Raw genomic sequence first — 16763 nt, 5'->3', positions numbered from 1 at the left:
AGACAAAAGCAACAGACACTGCGGGAACAAACAAGTTTTTCATGAGCAGGCAACAACCCCCACTTGAGTCGCCGCTGAGAGCCAGGATCAAAATCAGGGGTGCAGGTTCCCATCGTGTTTCACCCCCTCGCTCACAGCTCATCATATAATCTGCATTCTACCCCACTGGTTACGTTTTCCTTTATATCCTCTCTCCATTTACTACACTCACTGCTGCTGCCTGTACTTTACGATAACGTGACAGAGTTCGCTAATTTCCCTTGCTTCTCACCCCGTCCCCCCCGCCTCCCCTCACTTCTGCCCTCTCTTCCTTTGAAAAGTGAAAAGTTACAGTTATTACAGATGCCCCCATTGCTGAAAAAGATGAAGCAACCGAAAACAAAACAACAAACAAACAAAAAGAAAACAAGCTGAAAACTTTCTTTTTAATAAACCCAATGAATTAATTATTTTAATCCTTCAGGAATGCAACAGCTGGAATGACTCCTAACTTTTGTGAAGCTATGGTTGCCAAGCAACAGAAAGGCAGACTCTGCTTCTAATTCTAACCACTGACTAAGATTTGAAACATGGGCTTTTCTTATTTCCATGGAATAGCATTTTTAAAAACAATTGAGAGTTTGTTTTGCATGTCACACATGTTATCCTGTGTTGTATGTTGTTTGTGTCATGTGACTATTAAAAAAAATTGTTGCAACAAAAGTCAGTTTTGTACTTTCTTTTAATAGAAGTGGTACTGCATTATTTTAATATTATGGTTGGCATATAACACCTATTAATTCTTTTGCAAAGCTTAAAAAGGCCTGAGTGATAAATAGATGTATATATAGTTTTGCCTCAACAAGTCATGTAATTGCAAACAAAAAGCATTTTCTTTTATTAATCACAGGTTTTTTATTCAAAGGAAACAGCGTAAGGGGAATCTTCAGCATTAACGTCAAGGTAATATTAGCAAAATGTCAATTTCGGGGGGTTATTTTATTAGGGCTGTCAAACAATTAACAAAATTAATCATGATGAATTGCAGTTTTCATCAGACTGTTGAACAGTAATATAATACCATTCTGCTAACCATTCATATGCCCCTTCATGTTTCGGCCACCACTCCAGAGGACATGCTTCCATGCTGCTGATGCTTGTTTAAAAAATAATGCCTCAATTTGTGACTGAACACCTTGACGTATATATTTCATGTTACGGCAGTCTCAGATGATGACCCAGCATATGTTGTTCGATTTAAGAACACTTTCACTGCAGATTTGACCACACACAAAGGAAGTACTGGTAGGAGATTTCTAAAGCTAACTACAGCACTCAACCCAAGGTTTAAGACTCTGAAGTGCCTTCCAAAATCTGAGAGGGACGAGGTGTTACGCATGCTGTCAAGAGTCTTAAAAGAGTAACACTCTGATTAGGGAACTAGAGAACCCGAATCCCCCAAAAAGAAAATCAACCTTCTGCTGATGGCATCTAACTCAGATGATGAAAATGAACATGCTTTGGGCCTCACTGCTTTGGATTGTTATCGAGAAGAACCCGTTATCAGCCCAGAAGCATGTCCTCTGGAATGATGGCCAAAGCATGAAGGGGCATTCAAATGTTTAGCATATCTGGCATGTAAATACCTTGCAATGCCGCCTCCAAAAGTGCCATGTGAATGCCTGTTCTCACTTTCAGGTGACATTGTAAATAAGAAGTGGGCAGCATTATCTCCTGCAAATTGTAACCAAACTTGTTTGTCTGAGCGATTGGCTGAACGAGAAGTAAGACTGAGTGGACTTGTAGGCGCTAAAATTTTTGAGTGCAGTTATGTTAAAAAAAATTCTTCATTTGTAAATTGCACTTTCACGATAAAGAGATTGCACTCCAGTACTAGTATTAGGTGAAATGAAAAATACCATTTATTTTGTTTCTTTTTACAGTGCAAATATTTGTAATCAAAACTAATATAAAGTGAGCACTTTACATTCTTTATTCTGTGTTGTAATTTAAATCAATATATTTGAAAATGTAGAAAACATTCAAAAATATTTATAATAAGTTTAAATTGGTATTCTATTATTGTTTAACACTGTGATTAAAACTGAGATTAATTGCGATTATTTTTTTTAATTGAGTTAATTAGTTCTGAGTTAATTGCATGAGTTAACTGCGATTAATTGACAGCCCTTGTTTTTATAAACTTGTTTGTACCTTCAAATATAATCATAAGAATATCAGAGGGGTAGCCGTGTTAGTCTGGATCTGTAAAAGCAACAAAGAATCCTGTGGCACCTTATAGACTAACAGACGTTTTGCAGCATGAGCTTTCGTGGGTGAATACCCACTTCTTCAGATGCAATCATAAGAATGTTATAGCAAAGATGTCAAAAATATAACACTATATACTATGCCTGTTTATGCAACATGTTAAAGTTAACCAAATGATTTCAACAGGATTCCATCCTTGTCTACCAAATACAAACAAGTATCATGAAAGTTCTATACCCTCAAAGTGTTTGCATAGACCTGCATTTACAATTCATTTTGGTGTAATTTTTATACTCTTTTCTTTTATGTTATGTTGAAGGGAAGCAGTGGTCAGTAAAGTCTGTGCTTCTGAACAGTTAATAAAGGTGGGATTGGGATCACAAGCAAATTAACTCTAAAATGCTTGGGTAAAAATTCTATTCTTAATTCTTTTGCTAAAACAGAGTGCTCAGCTGGGGAGAGCCAGACACTTTCTCACGGAAGATTGAGAGCACCCATTTTAGCAATCAAGCACTATGCTTACTATGAAAAAATTGGTAATGCACACGTTAAGGGAAAAGGAATATCTATGCAACAACTGCAAACGTATCTAAAACAGGTCTGTCTGTGCTAAAGACTTGGGAAAATCAGAACAAAAGCAAAGCTTGTGTTATAAAAGACTTGGTCCCTATTTCAGTGCAAACGAACTAAATTAATCTGTGTATTAAATTTGGGTTACTGAACCAAAGAAAAAATGTGAAGCAAAGACGCTATTTGTTAACCAACGTAAGCTGTTGAAGGGGGCATCTTGCAGAAGGAAGACACCAGAAGATATCAGTGCACAGTGAAAAATCATCCGGGCATCAAGAAAGAGCTTTACAAATAACAGACGGATCAACTACCCCTCAGTTTACTGTATATGGATACGAAGTAGGCAACCAGCTAGAAACCACTTGCTGGGCCAGATCTAACTGGTGTTTAAAGACGTGTATTACTGAGTTCATGTGGCTGTGGTTTTAAAGCACTGAGCTATGGATACATTTGGCCACAGTGTAAAAGCCACTGTCTGATTGCTGTAACCTTCTCTGTGAAGTGATGTACTAGCCCAGGCCAAAGCGGCTGGGTAGAGATTATTCCACAGTCTGGGATCTCTCCAAGTAGCAGACTCCAAACTCTAGCTGGAATGATGGGTCACATTTCGAGATGATCCGAATCTGAAGGCCAATTGGAAACAGGCTAATATGAAAAATATATTTTTCTATGTACGTAACAGAACATTCACGAGTGTGACCAGCAGGCAGGGGAAACTGTCTCTACGCCTGTAACTCCCGGCATTAAGGGCTGGCTACCGAAGGAGCCGTCCCCTTCTTACAATGCACGTGACATCGCTAAACTGTTTAACCAAATGCAAGAAAACGTGAACCAACTCATTGCCGCAAACCACATAAAGACCAAGGGGAAAACAAATTGGAAAAGAAGCTCTTGGTGCTGCTGATGGCAGTGCCATAGTAACTAGAAATTGTGTGCAGAAATCCCCCCCTTAGCACCAGTCACCGTTTGGGGTCAATGACACTGTTTCAAACAGACGCGTGTTCTTCAAAACACTCGTGTTCGGTATCTGGGTACCAAAATGAAATCCTGACATAGCAATGCCTGATGAACTGGTCACTGTGTCCATTCAGCAGGTTCTCTGGCAGGCAGCATCTCCAAGAAACAGCTGGATCTACGTCAGCTACTGATGTATCACGCAGCAGGGCGAACCTACACGGCATCACCACTCCAGCGTTGTCAGTTTCATGTGCGTGTCTGTCTGCCCTCTCTGTATGACACGCCAGCCCTGCAGACAGCTGGCTCAGCAGACCTCCATCGATCTGCCGCGAGCGACCACACGCTCAGTTCAGTGGCGAAGGTGCTCGGCAGGGCTGGCTTTAGGCCTATTCCACCAATTCTCCCGAATCGGGCCCCACGCCTAAGAGGGCCCCGCGCCCAGTGAGAATCTCTTCCCTGGGTAGAGGAGCCTTTTTAAATTTTTACTCACCTGGCAGCGCTCCAGGTCTTCGGCGGCACTTCAGCGGTGGGTCCTTCAGTGCCACCGAACACCTGGAGCGAATGAAGGATCCGCCACCGAAGTGCCACCAGAGACTCGGAGCAACGCCCAGTGAGAACAAGCCCCCTGTTTTTTTTTTTTTTAACACATGTGGTGTGTGGTTTTTTTTTGTTTTTTTTTTAAGTCATCCCTGCCAGGGCCCCATCGAAACTGTTCGAATTGGGCCCTGCATTTCCTAAAGCCGGCCCTGGCGCTCGGCCAGGTTAATTGCCGACCAAGCACGGTACTAGTGCCCTGTACATGTACAGGTGCACTGAGGCGTGTCTGCCCGTGACACTGGCCCAGCTCAGTGAGCGGCGGGACTTTCCACTGCCCCCTAAGCCAGACAAAGATCCCCCTCCTCTGAATCGCTTTTGTACCCAGATCCAAACAAGTGGTGCAGCAGGACCCGCGTGACGCGGTTAGTTACTCCCCTGCACCTTGTACCCGTGGGCTCGACCAAAGCAGCCGTATCCACCATCCTGGCCTCCGCTTTCCTCGGGGTCGTGTGCTCCTGTACCAGCTGCCAGGATTGTGCTTCTGCCCGGCTTTGTGCTGGGCTGGGCCTGGCCCAGCCTCTGGAGCATGAGCCCATGAACACCCAGCGCCTGGTATCGCTATGGGGCGCCTGTGTTTTAGCAGCACCAGTGATACTGCTGCCAAGTGCCTGTATCGGACACTGAACTTGGAGGCATCCGCTTTGACACAGGGCCTGGCTTTGGGTCACAGCACGGCCACGGGTCTTACCCCAGGCCCTGTGCGCCAGGCTCTCTCGACCACAACAGCGGTGACAGTCTGAGTGGCGTGCACCCTAGGGGCGCTTTGCTGGCACGACGCACCAGGCAAGTGCTTCTGGTGTAGACGCAGCCTCTCCCGCTGACTCATGTGAGCAGGAGCTCCAGGTTCAGCCCACGCCCTCTGTCTGCTACAGCAATCTGCCCCGTGCCCCATCGTATAACAGCATGGCCAGACCATGCCAGCCCTGGCCCCGCTGCTGGGACCCAGAGGATGCCGGGGTGGAGCAGGGGAGGGATGCCAGGGCGGAGCAGGGGGGGATGCCAGGGCGGAGCAGGGGGGGATGCCGGGGCGGAGGACGGGGGGATGCCAGGGCAGAGCAGGGGGGGGATGCCGGGGCGGAGCAGGGGGGGGATGCCGGGGCGGAGGACGGGAGGATGCCAGGGCGGAGCAGAGGGGGGATGCCGGGGCGGAGGACGGGGGGATGCCGGGGCGGAGCAGGGGGGGATGCCAGGGCGGAGGAGGGGCGGAGCAGGGGAGGATGCCGGGGCGGAGCAGGGGAGGATGCCAGGGTGGAGGACGGGGGGATGCCGGGGCGGAGCAGGGTGGGGGGATGCCGGGGCGGAGCAGGGGAGGATGCCAGGGCGGAGCAGGGGAGGATGCCGGGGCAGAGGACAGGGGGATGCCAGGGCGGAGCAGGGGAGGATGCCGGGGCAGAGGCAGGGGAGGATGCCAGGGCGGAGCAGGGGAGGATGCCGGGGCAGAGGACAGGGGGATGCCAGGGCAGAGCAGGGGAGGAAGCTGAGGCGGAGGACGGGGGGATGCCGGGGCGGAGGACAGGGGAATGCCAGGGCAGAGCAGGGGAGGATGCCGGGGCGCAGGACGGGGGGATGCCGGGGCGGAGCAGGGGAGGATGCAGGGGCGGAGGACAGGGGGATGCCAGGGCGGAGCAGGGGAGGATGCCGGGGCGGAGGACAGGGGAATGCCAGGGCAGAGCAGGGGAGGATGCCGGGGCGCAGGACGGGGGATGCCGGGGCGGAGGACGGGGGGATGCCAGGGCGGAGGACGGGGGGATGCCAGGGCAGAGCAGGGGAGGATGCCGGGGCGCAGGACGGGGGATGCCAGGGCGGCTGAGAAGGTCCCAGAACTTGGCCTGTTGAGTCCCGCCTGCAGTGTGACAATGATGTGCCCAGCCTGGGAGCGCCCCACTGCCCTCTGCTGGCTCTGGGCTGTACTGCGTGTCCACGCACCAGAACCGACCCGTCCAATCCAGGCTGCAGTAAGAACAGAGACGCAGCCGGAGCTCAGAGCAGACTCTTTATTCAAGCCATGTTACCGAGTGACAGTGGGTGGCGGAGGGAGGGCAGCCCATAGGGGTTGGGGGAGAGATCCCAGCGACGGGGCAGGGATTGGTGTGGGAGCCCAGCAGCTGGAGAGATGGGTGGGGTGGGCGTCCCATGCCAGGGCTGGATGGGTGCGTTTAATTGTGAGGGATCCTGGCAGCAGGGTAGCAGGGTAGGGGGTGATATGGGGAGCACAGGCCAGAGTGGATTCGGGGTGTACGGGGTGACTCCCAGCAGTGGGGGAGTTGGGCAGCATGGAGAGTAAAGGCCATGGTGTGATCAGGGTGGGATCCTGGTGCAGAATGGGGATGGGAGTGGAGGGATCCCAGCAGGCAGATGGATTAAGGTCACTGGGTTTCCAAGAGTGGGGGAGGTGCAGGTTTGCTTTGAGTCTTTAAGGCAAAGGATTTGGAGGCCTTTCCGGATGCGGCGCGTGCCTCGGTTTCCCCACCCAACACAACCCCCCCCAGTCACTACTCGTTATAATCGCGGCGCCGGATCACTTGGCAAATCCAGGCGATGAGTTGCCAGTACTCGTCGAAGGAGATTTTCTGATCTTTGTTGGCATCTAACTTCTCAAACGTGCGCATCACGGCCGCCTCGACCTCCGTGTTCTAAACACGCCAAAGAAACAGGGAGTCAGCGCTCGGGGCAGCGTCTGGCACGTGGATCAGTAACAGGCTCTACTGCTGGGGTGGATGCAATACCACCCCCTTCTGGAGGGGATCGGCCTAGCAGGGCTCCCCCACACACAGACGTGTGTATAAAGGAGAGGTGAGATACAAGCTCGAAGCCCATTGGCAGAGCCGTGGGGAGCCAGAGCTGGCGTAGCAGGTGTCAGTGGGTCAGGATTTAGTGGCATTGGCAGAGCTGTGGGGAGGGGAGCCAGGGCTGGGTTAGCAGGGGCCTGTGGGTCAGGATTGATTGGCTCTGAGGGAGTTCTGGGGGTGGGGGAGCCAGGGCTGGGTTAGCAGGGGCCTGTGGGTCAGGATTGATTGGCTCTGAGGGAGTTCTGGGGGTGGGGGAGCCAAGTTCTGGGTTAGCAGGGGGCTGTGGGTCGGGATTTATGGGCTCTGAGGGAGTTCTGGGGGCGGGGGAGCCAGGGCTGGGTTAGCAGGGGCTGCAGGTTGGGATTGAGGGGCACAGGCAGAGCCAGGGGGAGGCCCAGGAGTGGGATAGCAGGAGGCTGGAGGGAAGGTCTGAGAGGTATTGGCAGATCCCCTTTGCTAGCAGTCAGTGGTTGATGGCTCTGGTTGCCTTGGGGTGCCAGTAGCCTGGTCTCACCATGAGCTGATGGCTCAACTCGTTGCTGAGCAGGTTCTGGAAAGCCGCCTGGTCCAGCGCCTTCGCTCCAGGCGGGCCCTCGGCGTATCTGTAGAAGCTGTCCACAATCACACAGAGGTCGTGTTCCAGCTCAGACCCCTCCCTGGCCGTCTCAGCCACCTTCCTTCCACCTCCAAAGCAAAGGCAGACGGTGTCAGTGTGGGCCCACCAGCCCCAGAGGCCTCAGCTAGGAAGGGTGGGGAGTACCTGCTGCTGGGGCCACCAGACCTGCCGCAGTCTGGGGCAGGGATGGATGAGGGGTGTGTGTGGGGGGGGTTAGATAGATAGATGGGGCTCAGTGACTCGAAGTGCTCTAACGTCGACCTGCGAACACATATTGTCTTGACATTTTCCCGCCCAGCTCCACATCTGAACCTCCATCTCCTTAGGCCTCAGTAACCCAGCTGTAAAACAGGGAAAACAGACCTGCCCTTGTCTAGTTAGATGGTAAACTCCTTGGGGCAGTGACTCTCTCACTGTGTGTCTGTGCAGCACCCGGCACAACGGGGCCCTGATCTCAGTTGGGTCACTCAGCTGTTTCTCTAATGCCGGCAGTTGGTGGGTTCTGGGTGAGTCTGACAGACTCGGGGTATAAGGGGAGTGTGCAGAGAAAATGATGCATTAAATTGAAGAGAGACCCTAGGACTTGGGCCATTTTTATTGGCTGATGTAGTGAAGGCTCCGTGCAGAACCAGGGCCCAGAATGGTCAGGTTCTATAGCGACGCGTCTCTTACCGCTCCTCTCCCCGGACGGCTCTGGCTGCAGACTCTGCCCCATGGGCCCACCAGGGAAAGTGCTCCTGGGTTGCTAGAAAGACCAGAATCGGCAGTGAGTGAGCGCCATGACCACGGCTCAGCAAAGAGCTCTCCCCTGCTATGGACTCAGGGCAGGGATGGGACGGGAATAGGGTGACCAGACAGCAAATGTGAAAAATCAAGAGGGGATGGGGGGTAATAGGCACCTATATAAGACAAAGCCCCAAATATCAGGACTGTCCCTATAAAATCAGGACATCTGGTTACCCTAGACGGGAAAGAGAAGCGCAGGGGGGCTGAATTTCAATGGGAGGGGATTGGTCGCTGGTTAGACAGAGCCAGATGGGCATCCTCTTGCCTGGCAAGTTACGAGAGCCTAAGGGCTGGAGCCCCCTTCAGATCCCGTTTACGCCCCAATGCAGGTGCATGGGCTGGCTAGACAAGGTGCATCAAAGCCGCCCTTCCAGCCCTGCCCCCGGCCTGCGTCCAAAGAACTGCCCTGTGCCCCGCGATCCATGGAAAGGCTGGAAGGGTTTGTGTCCGGGGAGATCCCAACTCTGGGCCCCCAGCCTGTGTCTGGTGGTGTGTGAAGCAGGGTCACGTTCTCCAGGCCAGAAACCAGCCGTGGTCACGCAGAGACTACGAGGACGTCTCCGCTGCAGTCAAACCCTGGGGGCTGGGCCGTGGCTGATGACTCCGGCTTGGGCCGCGGGGTTGTAGAATTGCCGGGTGGCTGCTCGGGTGCAGCAGGGGTAGGGGCTTAGACCCCAGGATCCAGAGTGAGCCAGAGCGTCTGCATTGCAGTTGAATAGCCCCACGAGCCTGCGGCCGCTGACAGGTCTCGCTGGGCCAGGGTCTGAGCTAGATGCTGGTAGTGCTCAAAGGCCTGGGAAATAGGCTCTGGATCTTCCCACTGTCAGCAAACTGCCCGGGGTCCTGGTGACTGGGATCCCAGTTGGGCTGGGACATTTAAAGCCGAGCAGGATGCTCACTCACCTGGGTGGGGGCTGCTGCTCCCAAGGACCGGGAAAGCCTGAGATCTGAGCGGGCTGCAAACAGAGGCCGGGTGTGGGGCAGGGCGCCGGGGGCTATTTCTGGGACGGTGCCTCATCTGGGATGAGACAGCTGGTCCCGGAGTGGCAGGTGGCAGGGTGACGGGGACTGGGCTGCCGGGGAGGAGTCTGGGCACCGACACAGGAACGGAGACGGAGGCCTGCTGTGACGCAGCTAAAGCCAGGGGACGGGGGGGCTGATCCGAACCCTCCCCTCCCAGCAGGGTCCGTGATCGGTGACAGTAGGAATATTGCTTGGGAAAGGAGGGAAGCCTATTGGAACCCAAGCGTAGCCAGAGGGACTCCTTAATTACAACAGAGCCTCTGGGGGTTTGTCTACACTGCATTGTAAACCCGGGTCTGTGGGATCCGGACTGGAGCATCCACACTGCATTGTAAACCTGGATCTGGTCTGTGGGACCCGGCCTTGAGTGTCCCCACTGCATTGTAAACCCAGATCTGGTCTGTGGGACCCGGCCTTGAGTGTCCCCACTGCATTATAAACCCAGATCTGGTCTGTGGGCCCCGGCCTTGTGGACATGGTATTTCCAAGTCTGTGCTTGCAGTGTGAACCTGGGCTGACAACTGCTGGCTCTGGGTCTCACAGCCATGCTAGCCGGTCCATACTGCACCACACAGACCTTCTGACTCCGGTCTGTGACTTGAACTGTGTCCACACTGAAAAAACGACAGGGGCTCAGACACCCTTGAATAAAGACCGTAGGCCACGCTGACAGGATGGGGGACTTTATCCTGGGAAGCAGCGACAGAGAATGGTGGCAGATAATGAGCTGGACATGAGCTCCCAGTGCGATGCTGTGAGCAGACGAGCTAATGTGCCCCTGGGATGTATAAATGGGATCTCGAGTAGGAACCAGGAGGTTATTTTACCTCTGGATTCCGCCCTGCTGCGACCGCGGCTGGGATTCTATCCTGGTGCCAGAAGGATGTTGATAAATTGCAGAGGGCTCGGGGAAGAGCCACAAGAAGGATTAAAGGATTGGAAAACCTTTACTATACAGTGATAGACTCCGGGAGCTCAAACTACTTAGCTTAACTATGTCCTGGTCTACACTGGGGGGGGGGGGTCGAACTAAGGTACGCAAGTTCAGCTACGCGAAATTCGCGTAGCTGAACTCGAACTACCTTAGTTCGAACTACTTACCCGTCCTGACGGCGCGGGATCGAAGTCCCCCGGCTCCCCCGTCGACTCCGCCACCGCCGTTCGCGGTGGTGGAGTTCCGGAGTCGACGGGAGCGCGTTCGGAGTTTGATATATCGCGTCTAGATGAGACGCGATATATCGAACTCCAAGAAGTCGATCGCTACCCACCGACCCGGGCGGGTAGTATAGACGTACCCAAAGAGAAGGTGAAGGAGAGAGTTGATCACAGTCTGTCAGTACCTACATGGGGAACAAATATTTAACAATGGGCTCCTCAATCCAGCCCACCTGAGCCTCATTAACGGCCTCTCCTGGGGCCTGAGAGGGGGCAGCTGTGGCAGGGGCTGCAGGGAGAGGAAGCTGTGGCAGGGGCTACAGGGAGCAGGAGGTTCTTGACCAAGGAGTTGGGCTGGGAAGATGGAGTCAGAGGTCAGAGCAGCAGGGGGGATGGGCCAGGAAGATGGATCCAGAGGGCGGAGCAGCCGGGGGATGGGCCAGGAAGATGGAGCCAGGGGGAGGAGCAGCAGGGGGGGTTGGGCCGGGAAGATGGACCCAGAGGGCGGAGCAGCCGGGGGATGGGCCAGGAAGATGGAGCCAGGGGGAGGAGCAGCAGGGGGGGTTGGGCCGGGAAGATGGACCCAGAGGGCGGAGCAGCCGGGGGATGGGCCAGGAAGATGGAGCCAGGGGGAGGAGCAGCAGGGGGGTTGGGCCGGGAAGATGGATCCAGAGGGCGCAGCAGCCGGGGGATGGGCCAGGAAGATGGAGCCAGGGGGAGGAGCAGCAGGGGGGGTTGGGCCGGGAAGATGGACCCAGAGGGCGGAGCAGCCGGGGGATGGGCCAGGAAGATGGAGCTAGGGGGAGGAGCACTAGGAGGGCAGCATAGGGCTTGCCTGCTGACCTCTCAAAGCCGGAGACTAGTTGGCTCTGGGCCGGCCTTGGCTACACTGGCGCTTTACAGCGCTGCAACTTTCTCGCTCAGGGGTGTGGAACCCCCCCCCGAGCGCAGCAAGTTACAGTGCTGCAAAGCGCCAGCGTAAACACTGCCCCAGCACTGGGAGTGCAGCTCCCAGCGCTGTAAGCTAATCCCCACGGGGAGGTGGAGTACCTGCAGCGCTGGCAGAGCTCTCTCCCAGCGCTGGCGCTGCGACCACACTCGCACTTCAAAGCGCTGCCGTGGGAACGCTTTGAAGTTGCAAGTGTAACCATACCCGGAGAGAGCTGGATCCTGTCCTGGAGAAGAAAGGGCACCAGGAAGAAAGACGGGGGTGTTCTCTGCTGGGAAGAGCCGGCCAATCCACTTGGGTACTAGTATAGACCAAATGCATCAGTGTGTATTTGGTGTTTAAACATCATGAAAACAAAGGGGATGCTGCATGCAATGGGTTCATTTACCTGCATCCCGATGGGCTGTAATGGCAAACATTTACCCCTGTCACCAAATAACCCATCAAACTACACAGCAGCCGTGTGGAATGCAAATGAAGAACTCAAACCGCAGAAGTGCGAATTTCAAAGCAAGTCGTGGTTGTGTGTGATGACTGGAGATCAAAGACTCTACATACATTCCTCTCTTTCGGCCCTCAAAGAATGAGCCCACGTGGGTAGGGACCCTGTCGGCTTGTTTTCTGTGAGAAGAAGCTGTAAGTACGGACACCAGGAAAATTTCTTCATCTCTGAACTGTTTGGATTTGAGAGGGCAGAATAACTGAACGAAAAGACAGAGATTCCCCGAGTTACTCTGGGGAGTCCTGAGAAAGTTTGAAAAACTGACCAATGATGACATCTCTGCTGCCATTTGGAATTATAGACTGTGACTCACCGCTACATACATTTTTACCCGCTTTAACCTCTCAGTAACTATCATTCCTTTTACTTGGCTAATAACCCTTTAGTTAGTTAGGCTATTGGGTACCAGCCTTGTCTTTGGTGTGAGATCTGGGATGCAAATCGAGCTGGGTGAGTGAGTGGTTTCTTGGGACTGGGCGTAACCTGGAATATTCTGTGCTTTTCGGTGTAAGCGACCATTGATCGCACAGTCCAGCTTGCTTGGGTGGCGGGATAGCCTGGCATGTCTGAGGAGGCTGTCTGTCGTTCCCTTGTAAGACAATGGGAGTACCTTGGGAGTTCACCTTTGGCACTGGGTTGGTGAAACTGAATTACAGAACGTACCACCAGTGTGGGGTCTCTGCCCTGCTTTTGACGGTCTGCCCTGAGGTTGACACTCATGGTTGTGAGCCACTCCAGACAGTGGGAAAAGTCTGTGCTCCCGGGCAAGTGCGTCCACGCTGTAAATAAAAAGGGTTTAATTTATCAGACCGCAAGCAGCTGCCGTCTCTACATTGGCGGCACGTCGGTATAGGGCAGGGGTCAGCAACCTTTCAGAAGTGCTGTGCCGAGTCTTCATTTATTCACTCTAATTTAAGGTTTCGCGTGCCAGTAATACATTTTAATGTTTTTAGAAGGTCTCTTTCTATAAGTCTATAATATATAACTAAACTATTGTTGTATGTAAAGCAAATAAGGATTTTAAAATGTTTAGGAAGCTTCATTTAAAATTAACTTAAAATGCAGAGCCCCCCGGAGTGGTGGCCAGGACCCGGGCAGTGTGAGTGCCACTGAAAATCAGCTCACGTGCCGCCTTCGGCACACGTGCCATAGGTTGCCTACCCCTGATATAGGGTGTCCAGATGTCCAGTTTTCAACTGGAAAGTCCGGTCAAAAAGGGAACCTGATGGTGTCTGGTCAGAGCTGCTGACCGGACACCCAAAGTCCAGTTACTGCGGGTTGGGGAGGTGGGGAGGCACTGGGTCATCACCTGCACCAGCCCCCACTCAGCCAGAGCTGCCTCCTGCCTGCCTTGGCTGGCTGCAACTCCCAGCCCCGGCTCCACAGGCAAGTCCCTCCTGACCCAGGGGAAAAGCAGTGAGTGATGGGGGAGGGGGGAAGAGGAGCAAATGGGGGTGGGGACTTGGGGGCAGAGGCGTGGCAGGGGTGGGGTGGGGTCTATAGGGGATGAGATGGGGCCTTGGGGGGGAGAGGTAGGGCAGGGACAGGGCCTGTGGGGGATGAGATGGAGACTTGGGGGATGAGGTGGGATGGGGCGGGGCGAGGGCTCGGGGGGGAAGAGGCGGGCAGGAGAGGTTCTGGCACCCCTGCTGGAATGTCTGTTTTTTAAATATTACATAATTGGCAACCCTACTTCCGCGCTGCTCTGGCCCTGAATACGTTGTGCCGTCCCCTCCTACAGGTGGGCCAGGGAGTCCTACGGCCAGTGCCCCCGCCTGATCCCGAAGCAGCCTGGACTAAGGCGGGCTGATGGGCTTGTGAGCCGAGTCCCAGGCAGAGTCTAGTCCCCCAGGCAGGGGGCAGAGACTGCAGGGGGAATCAGCAGGGCCGGCTCTAGAGTTTTTGCCGCCCCAAGCAGCGCACTGAATTGCCGCCCTGGGCTGGGGGGGCAGTCCGTGCGCCCTTAGGGCGGCAGGCGTGTCTAAAGGGCTCTGGGCTCCCCGCGGTGCGCTGCGGCTGGGAATCAGAGGGCTCCGGGCTCCCCGCCGCGGCGGGCAGCCCAGACCCTTTTAACTCCCAGCCGCGGCTGGGAATCAGAGGGCTCCGGGCTCCCCGCCGCGGCGGGCAGCCCAGACCCTTTTAACTCCCAGCCGCGGCTAGGATTTGCTGGGGCGGGGGCGGCGCTTTGGCGGTTGCGGGTCGGCGGCTCCGGTGGACCTCCCGCAGGCATGCCTGCGGGAGGTCCACCGGGGCCATCTGCCGCCCTCCCCAGGATGCCGCCCCAAGCGGGTGCTTGGCCCGCTGGTGCCTAGAGCCGCCCCTGGGTCCCACCAGTCTGTGTTTGTTTCCCGGGCCCAAAATCGGCGTTCAATTGCTAGAACCTGCCCCATTACCAGCAGGATCTCCAAAGCGCAGGGGCCCGCGGTTTGAGAGAATTCTGTGTCCATGTCCTCATCACTCTCGTCGCCGTGCTGCCGTAGCCGCCTCCTCCTCGCCTGGTTTTGCAGGTCCTGGTTCAGCACTGAGTGCACGATAATGCGCGAGGTGTTTACAACGTCCATGATTGCTGTCTTGAGCTCAGCAGGGTCCATGCTTGCTGTGCTATGGCATTTGCACAGTTCGCCCAGGAAAAAAGGAGCGAAACGGTTGTCTGCTGCTTTCACGGAGGGAGGGGTGAGACTGTACCCAGAACCACCCGCGACAATGTTTTTTGCCCCATGAGGCACTGGGATCTCAACCCAGAATTCCAAGGGGCGGGGGAGACTGCGGGAACTATGGGATAGCTACGGGATAGCTACCCACAGTGCAACGCTCCGGAAATCGATGCTAGCATCAGTACATGGACGCACACTGCCAAATTAATGTGCTTAGTGTGAATGCGGGCACTCAACTTTATACAATCTGTTTTAAAAAACCGGTTTCTGTAAAATCAGTATAATCCCTAGTGTAGACATACCCAAAGGGAGTACTCTGAAGAGCCAGAACTATGCCAGATACCAAAGATCAGGCCTTAATGGTTCCCAATACTTCTCCCCAAACAAAAGTCATGGAAATCGCTTGTCTGGAGGTTTGTCTCTGGCCACCAGCAGGGTGACAAGTGATTTCCATTCAGGTTTAGAATTTGTTTGGGGAGAGGATGGGAGGAACAGACTGAGGAGTGCAGGGGGTCAGGAAGCAGCTCACAGCTCATCCCTGTCAGAGCCTTGATGCCTGTTTCTGAGAGAAGACCCCCAGCTGCCTGTAATTGCTCTTGTCCCACTTCCTACTGCTTTCCTCATTTGGAGGGAGGTCCTGATTGCAGTCAGGATTGGAGCCAGGAAGGGAGGCAGGAAGGCAAATACATGGCTAGGAATGTCAGGAGCTGGGGCTGGGAAGGGGGGGGTCTCACTCCTGCTGCGGCAGCCCCCAAGTCTGGAGCTGGCTGGAGACGAGGAGTGAAGTGCAGACCTGGGGGTCTGGTTCATTGCCCCCCAGAATGGACCTGGCCGAGGGGACCGGTTCGCAGTACCTACAAGCTCTGTTTTAGACCCTGTTCCTGTCATCGAATAAACCTCTGTGTTACTGGCTGGCTGAGAGTCACGTCTGACTGCAAAATGGGGGTGCAGGACCCTGTGGCTTCCCCAGGGCCCCGCCGGGGCGGGCTCGCTGTGGGAAGCGCACGGAGGGGCAGAGGATGCTGAATGCTCCAAGGAGAGATCCAGGAGGTGAAGCCGTGTGAGCTTCTTGCTCTGGAGACAAGAAGATGGGGGGTCTCTCCCCTGCTATGGCAGCCACCAGTCTGGGGTGGAAGGAGAGGGTGTCTCTCCCCGGCCGCCACAGCCCTGCACACCCAAAACTGCCCCCACCCACAGAGTGCTGCACCTACCTCCTATTCCCCCCAAAGCCACCACCTCATCTTACATGTGTGTCCTCTCCAGGGTCCAGGCACCTAATTAGTGGAGCCATCACACTTGCCCTCATGTTGGGCCGCCCAGGCACACACCTTAGGGGGGGATGCAGAAAGGGGGTGGGGAGCCCGTGGGGGCCAGGGGCAATGGAGGGGCTCCCATGGAGGCCAGGACAATGCGGGGGGGGGGGTGCCACACCCACAGGGGCGCCAAAATACAAATTCGCCCAGGTTGCCCTTTTCCCTGAGCCCGGCCCTGCACCTCCCCTTTTCTGCTTAGGACCCCAGCCCCACTGGACAGTACAGAAGGGAGCTGGGATCTCTTACCTGAAGTGGCTGCAAAAAGCCCAGGCAGGCGGGCTAGAACTGAGAGCCCCAGGAACACACCGACCCACCGCAAGGCAGAGAGGAGATAGAAACGGCAGCGCCTGTGGCAGCTGAGAGAAACACACACACAACTTTCCAAGGGAAGTTGAAAAGGAAGTGAGGTGACGTAGCGAGTGCCCTCCGTACCCTCCAACCGGAGGGGGCCCCGCAAGGAAGGGGGCCCCTAAAAGTGGCAATAAAATAAATACCGCATTCCAGTTTCTGCATTATAAGGGGCCCCGGACATATGTTCGGAGGGGGCCACATATGTTCAGAGGGGGCCACGTTCTTTGTTGCTACGGCCCTGGAGGTGACAG

The 16763-nt window shown here is 54.6% G+C and overlaps 2 protein-coding genes across 2 annotated transcripts in view; both read right to left on the bottom strand.

Moving 5' to 3' along the window:
* Positions 1-16763, bottom strand: part of LOC123345649 (protein S100-A16-like) — a 294793-nt gene that overhangs the window by 176333 nt on the left and 101697 nt on the right. The gene's annotated exons all lie outside the window — the stretch shown is intronic.
* LOC123345654 (protein S100-A16-like) lies at positions 6803-8494 on the bottom strand. Its single transcript, XM_044982657.1, has 3 exons — positions 8452-8494; positions 7678-7847; positions 6803-7007 (listed from the first exon to the last, which is right to left on the bottom strand). Exons 1-3 carry the CDS (start codon positions 8492-8494, stop codon positions 6867-6869), a joined length of 354 nt encoding a protein of 117 aa, XP_044838592.1. The 3' UTR covers positions 6803-6866.

Source organism: Mauremys mutica, chromosome 12, assembly GCF_020497125.1.
Source record: "Mauremys mutica isolate MM-2020 ecotype Southern chromosome 12, ASM2049712v1, whole genome shotgun sequence".
Classification (NCBI taxonomy): domain Eukaryota; kingdom Metazoa; phylum Chordata; order Testudines; family Geoemydidae; genus Mauremys; species Mauremys mutica.
The sequence above is the reverse complement of the archived record's forward strand: the minus strand, read 5'-3'. Positions and strand labels throughout refer to the sequence as shown.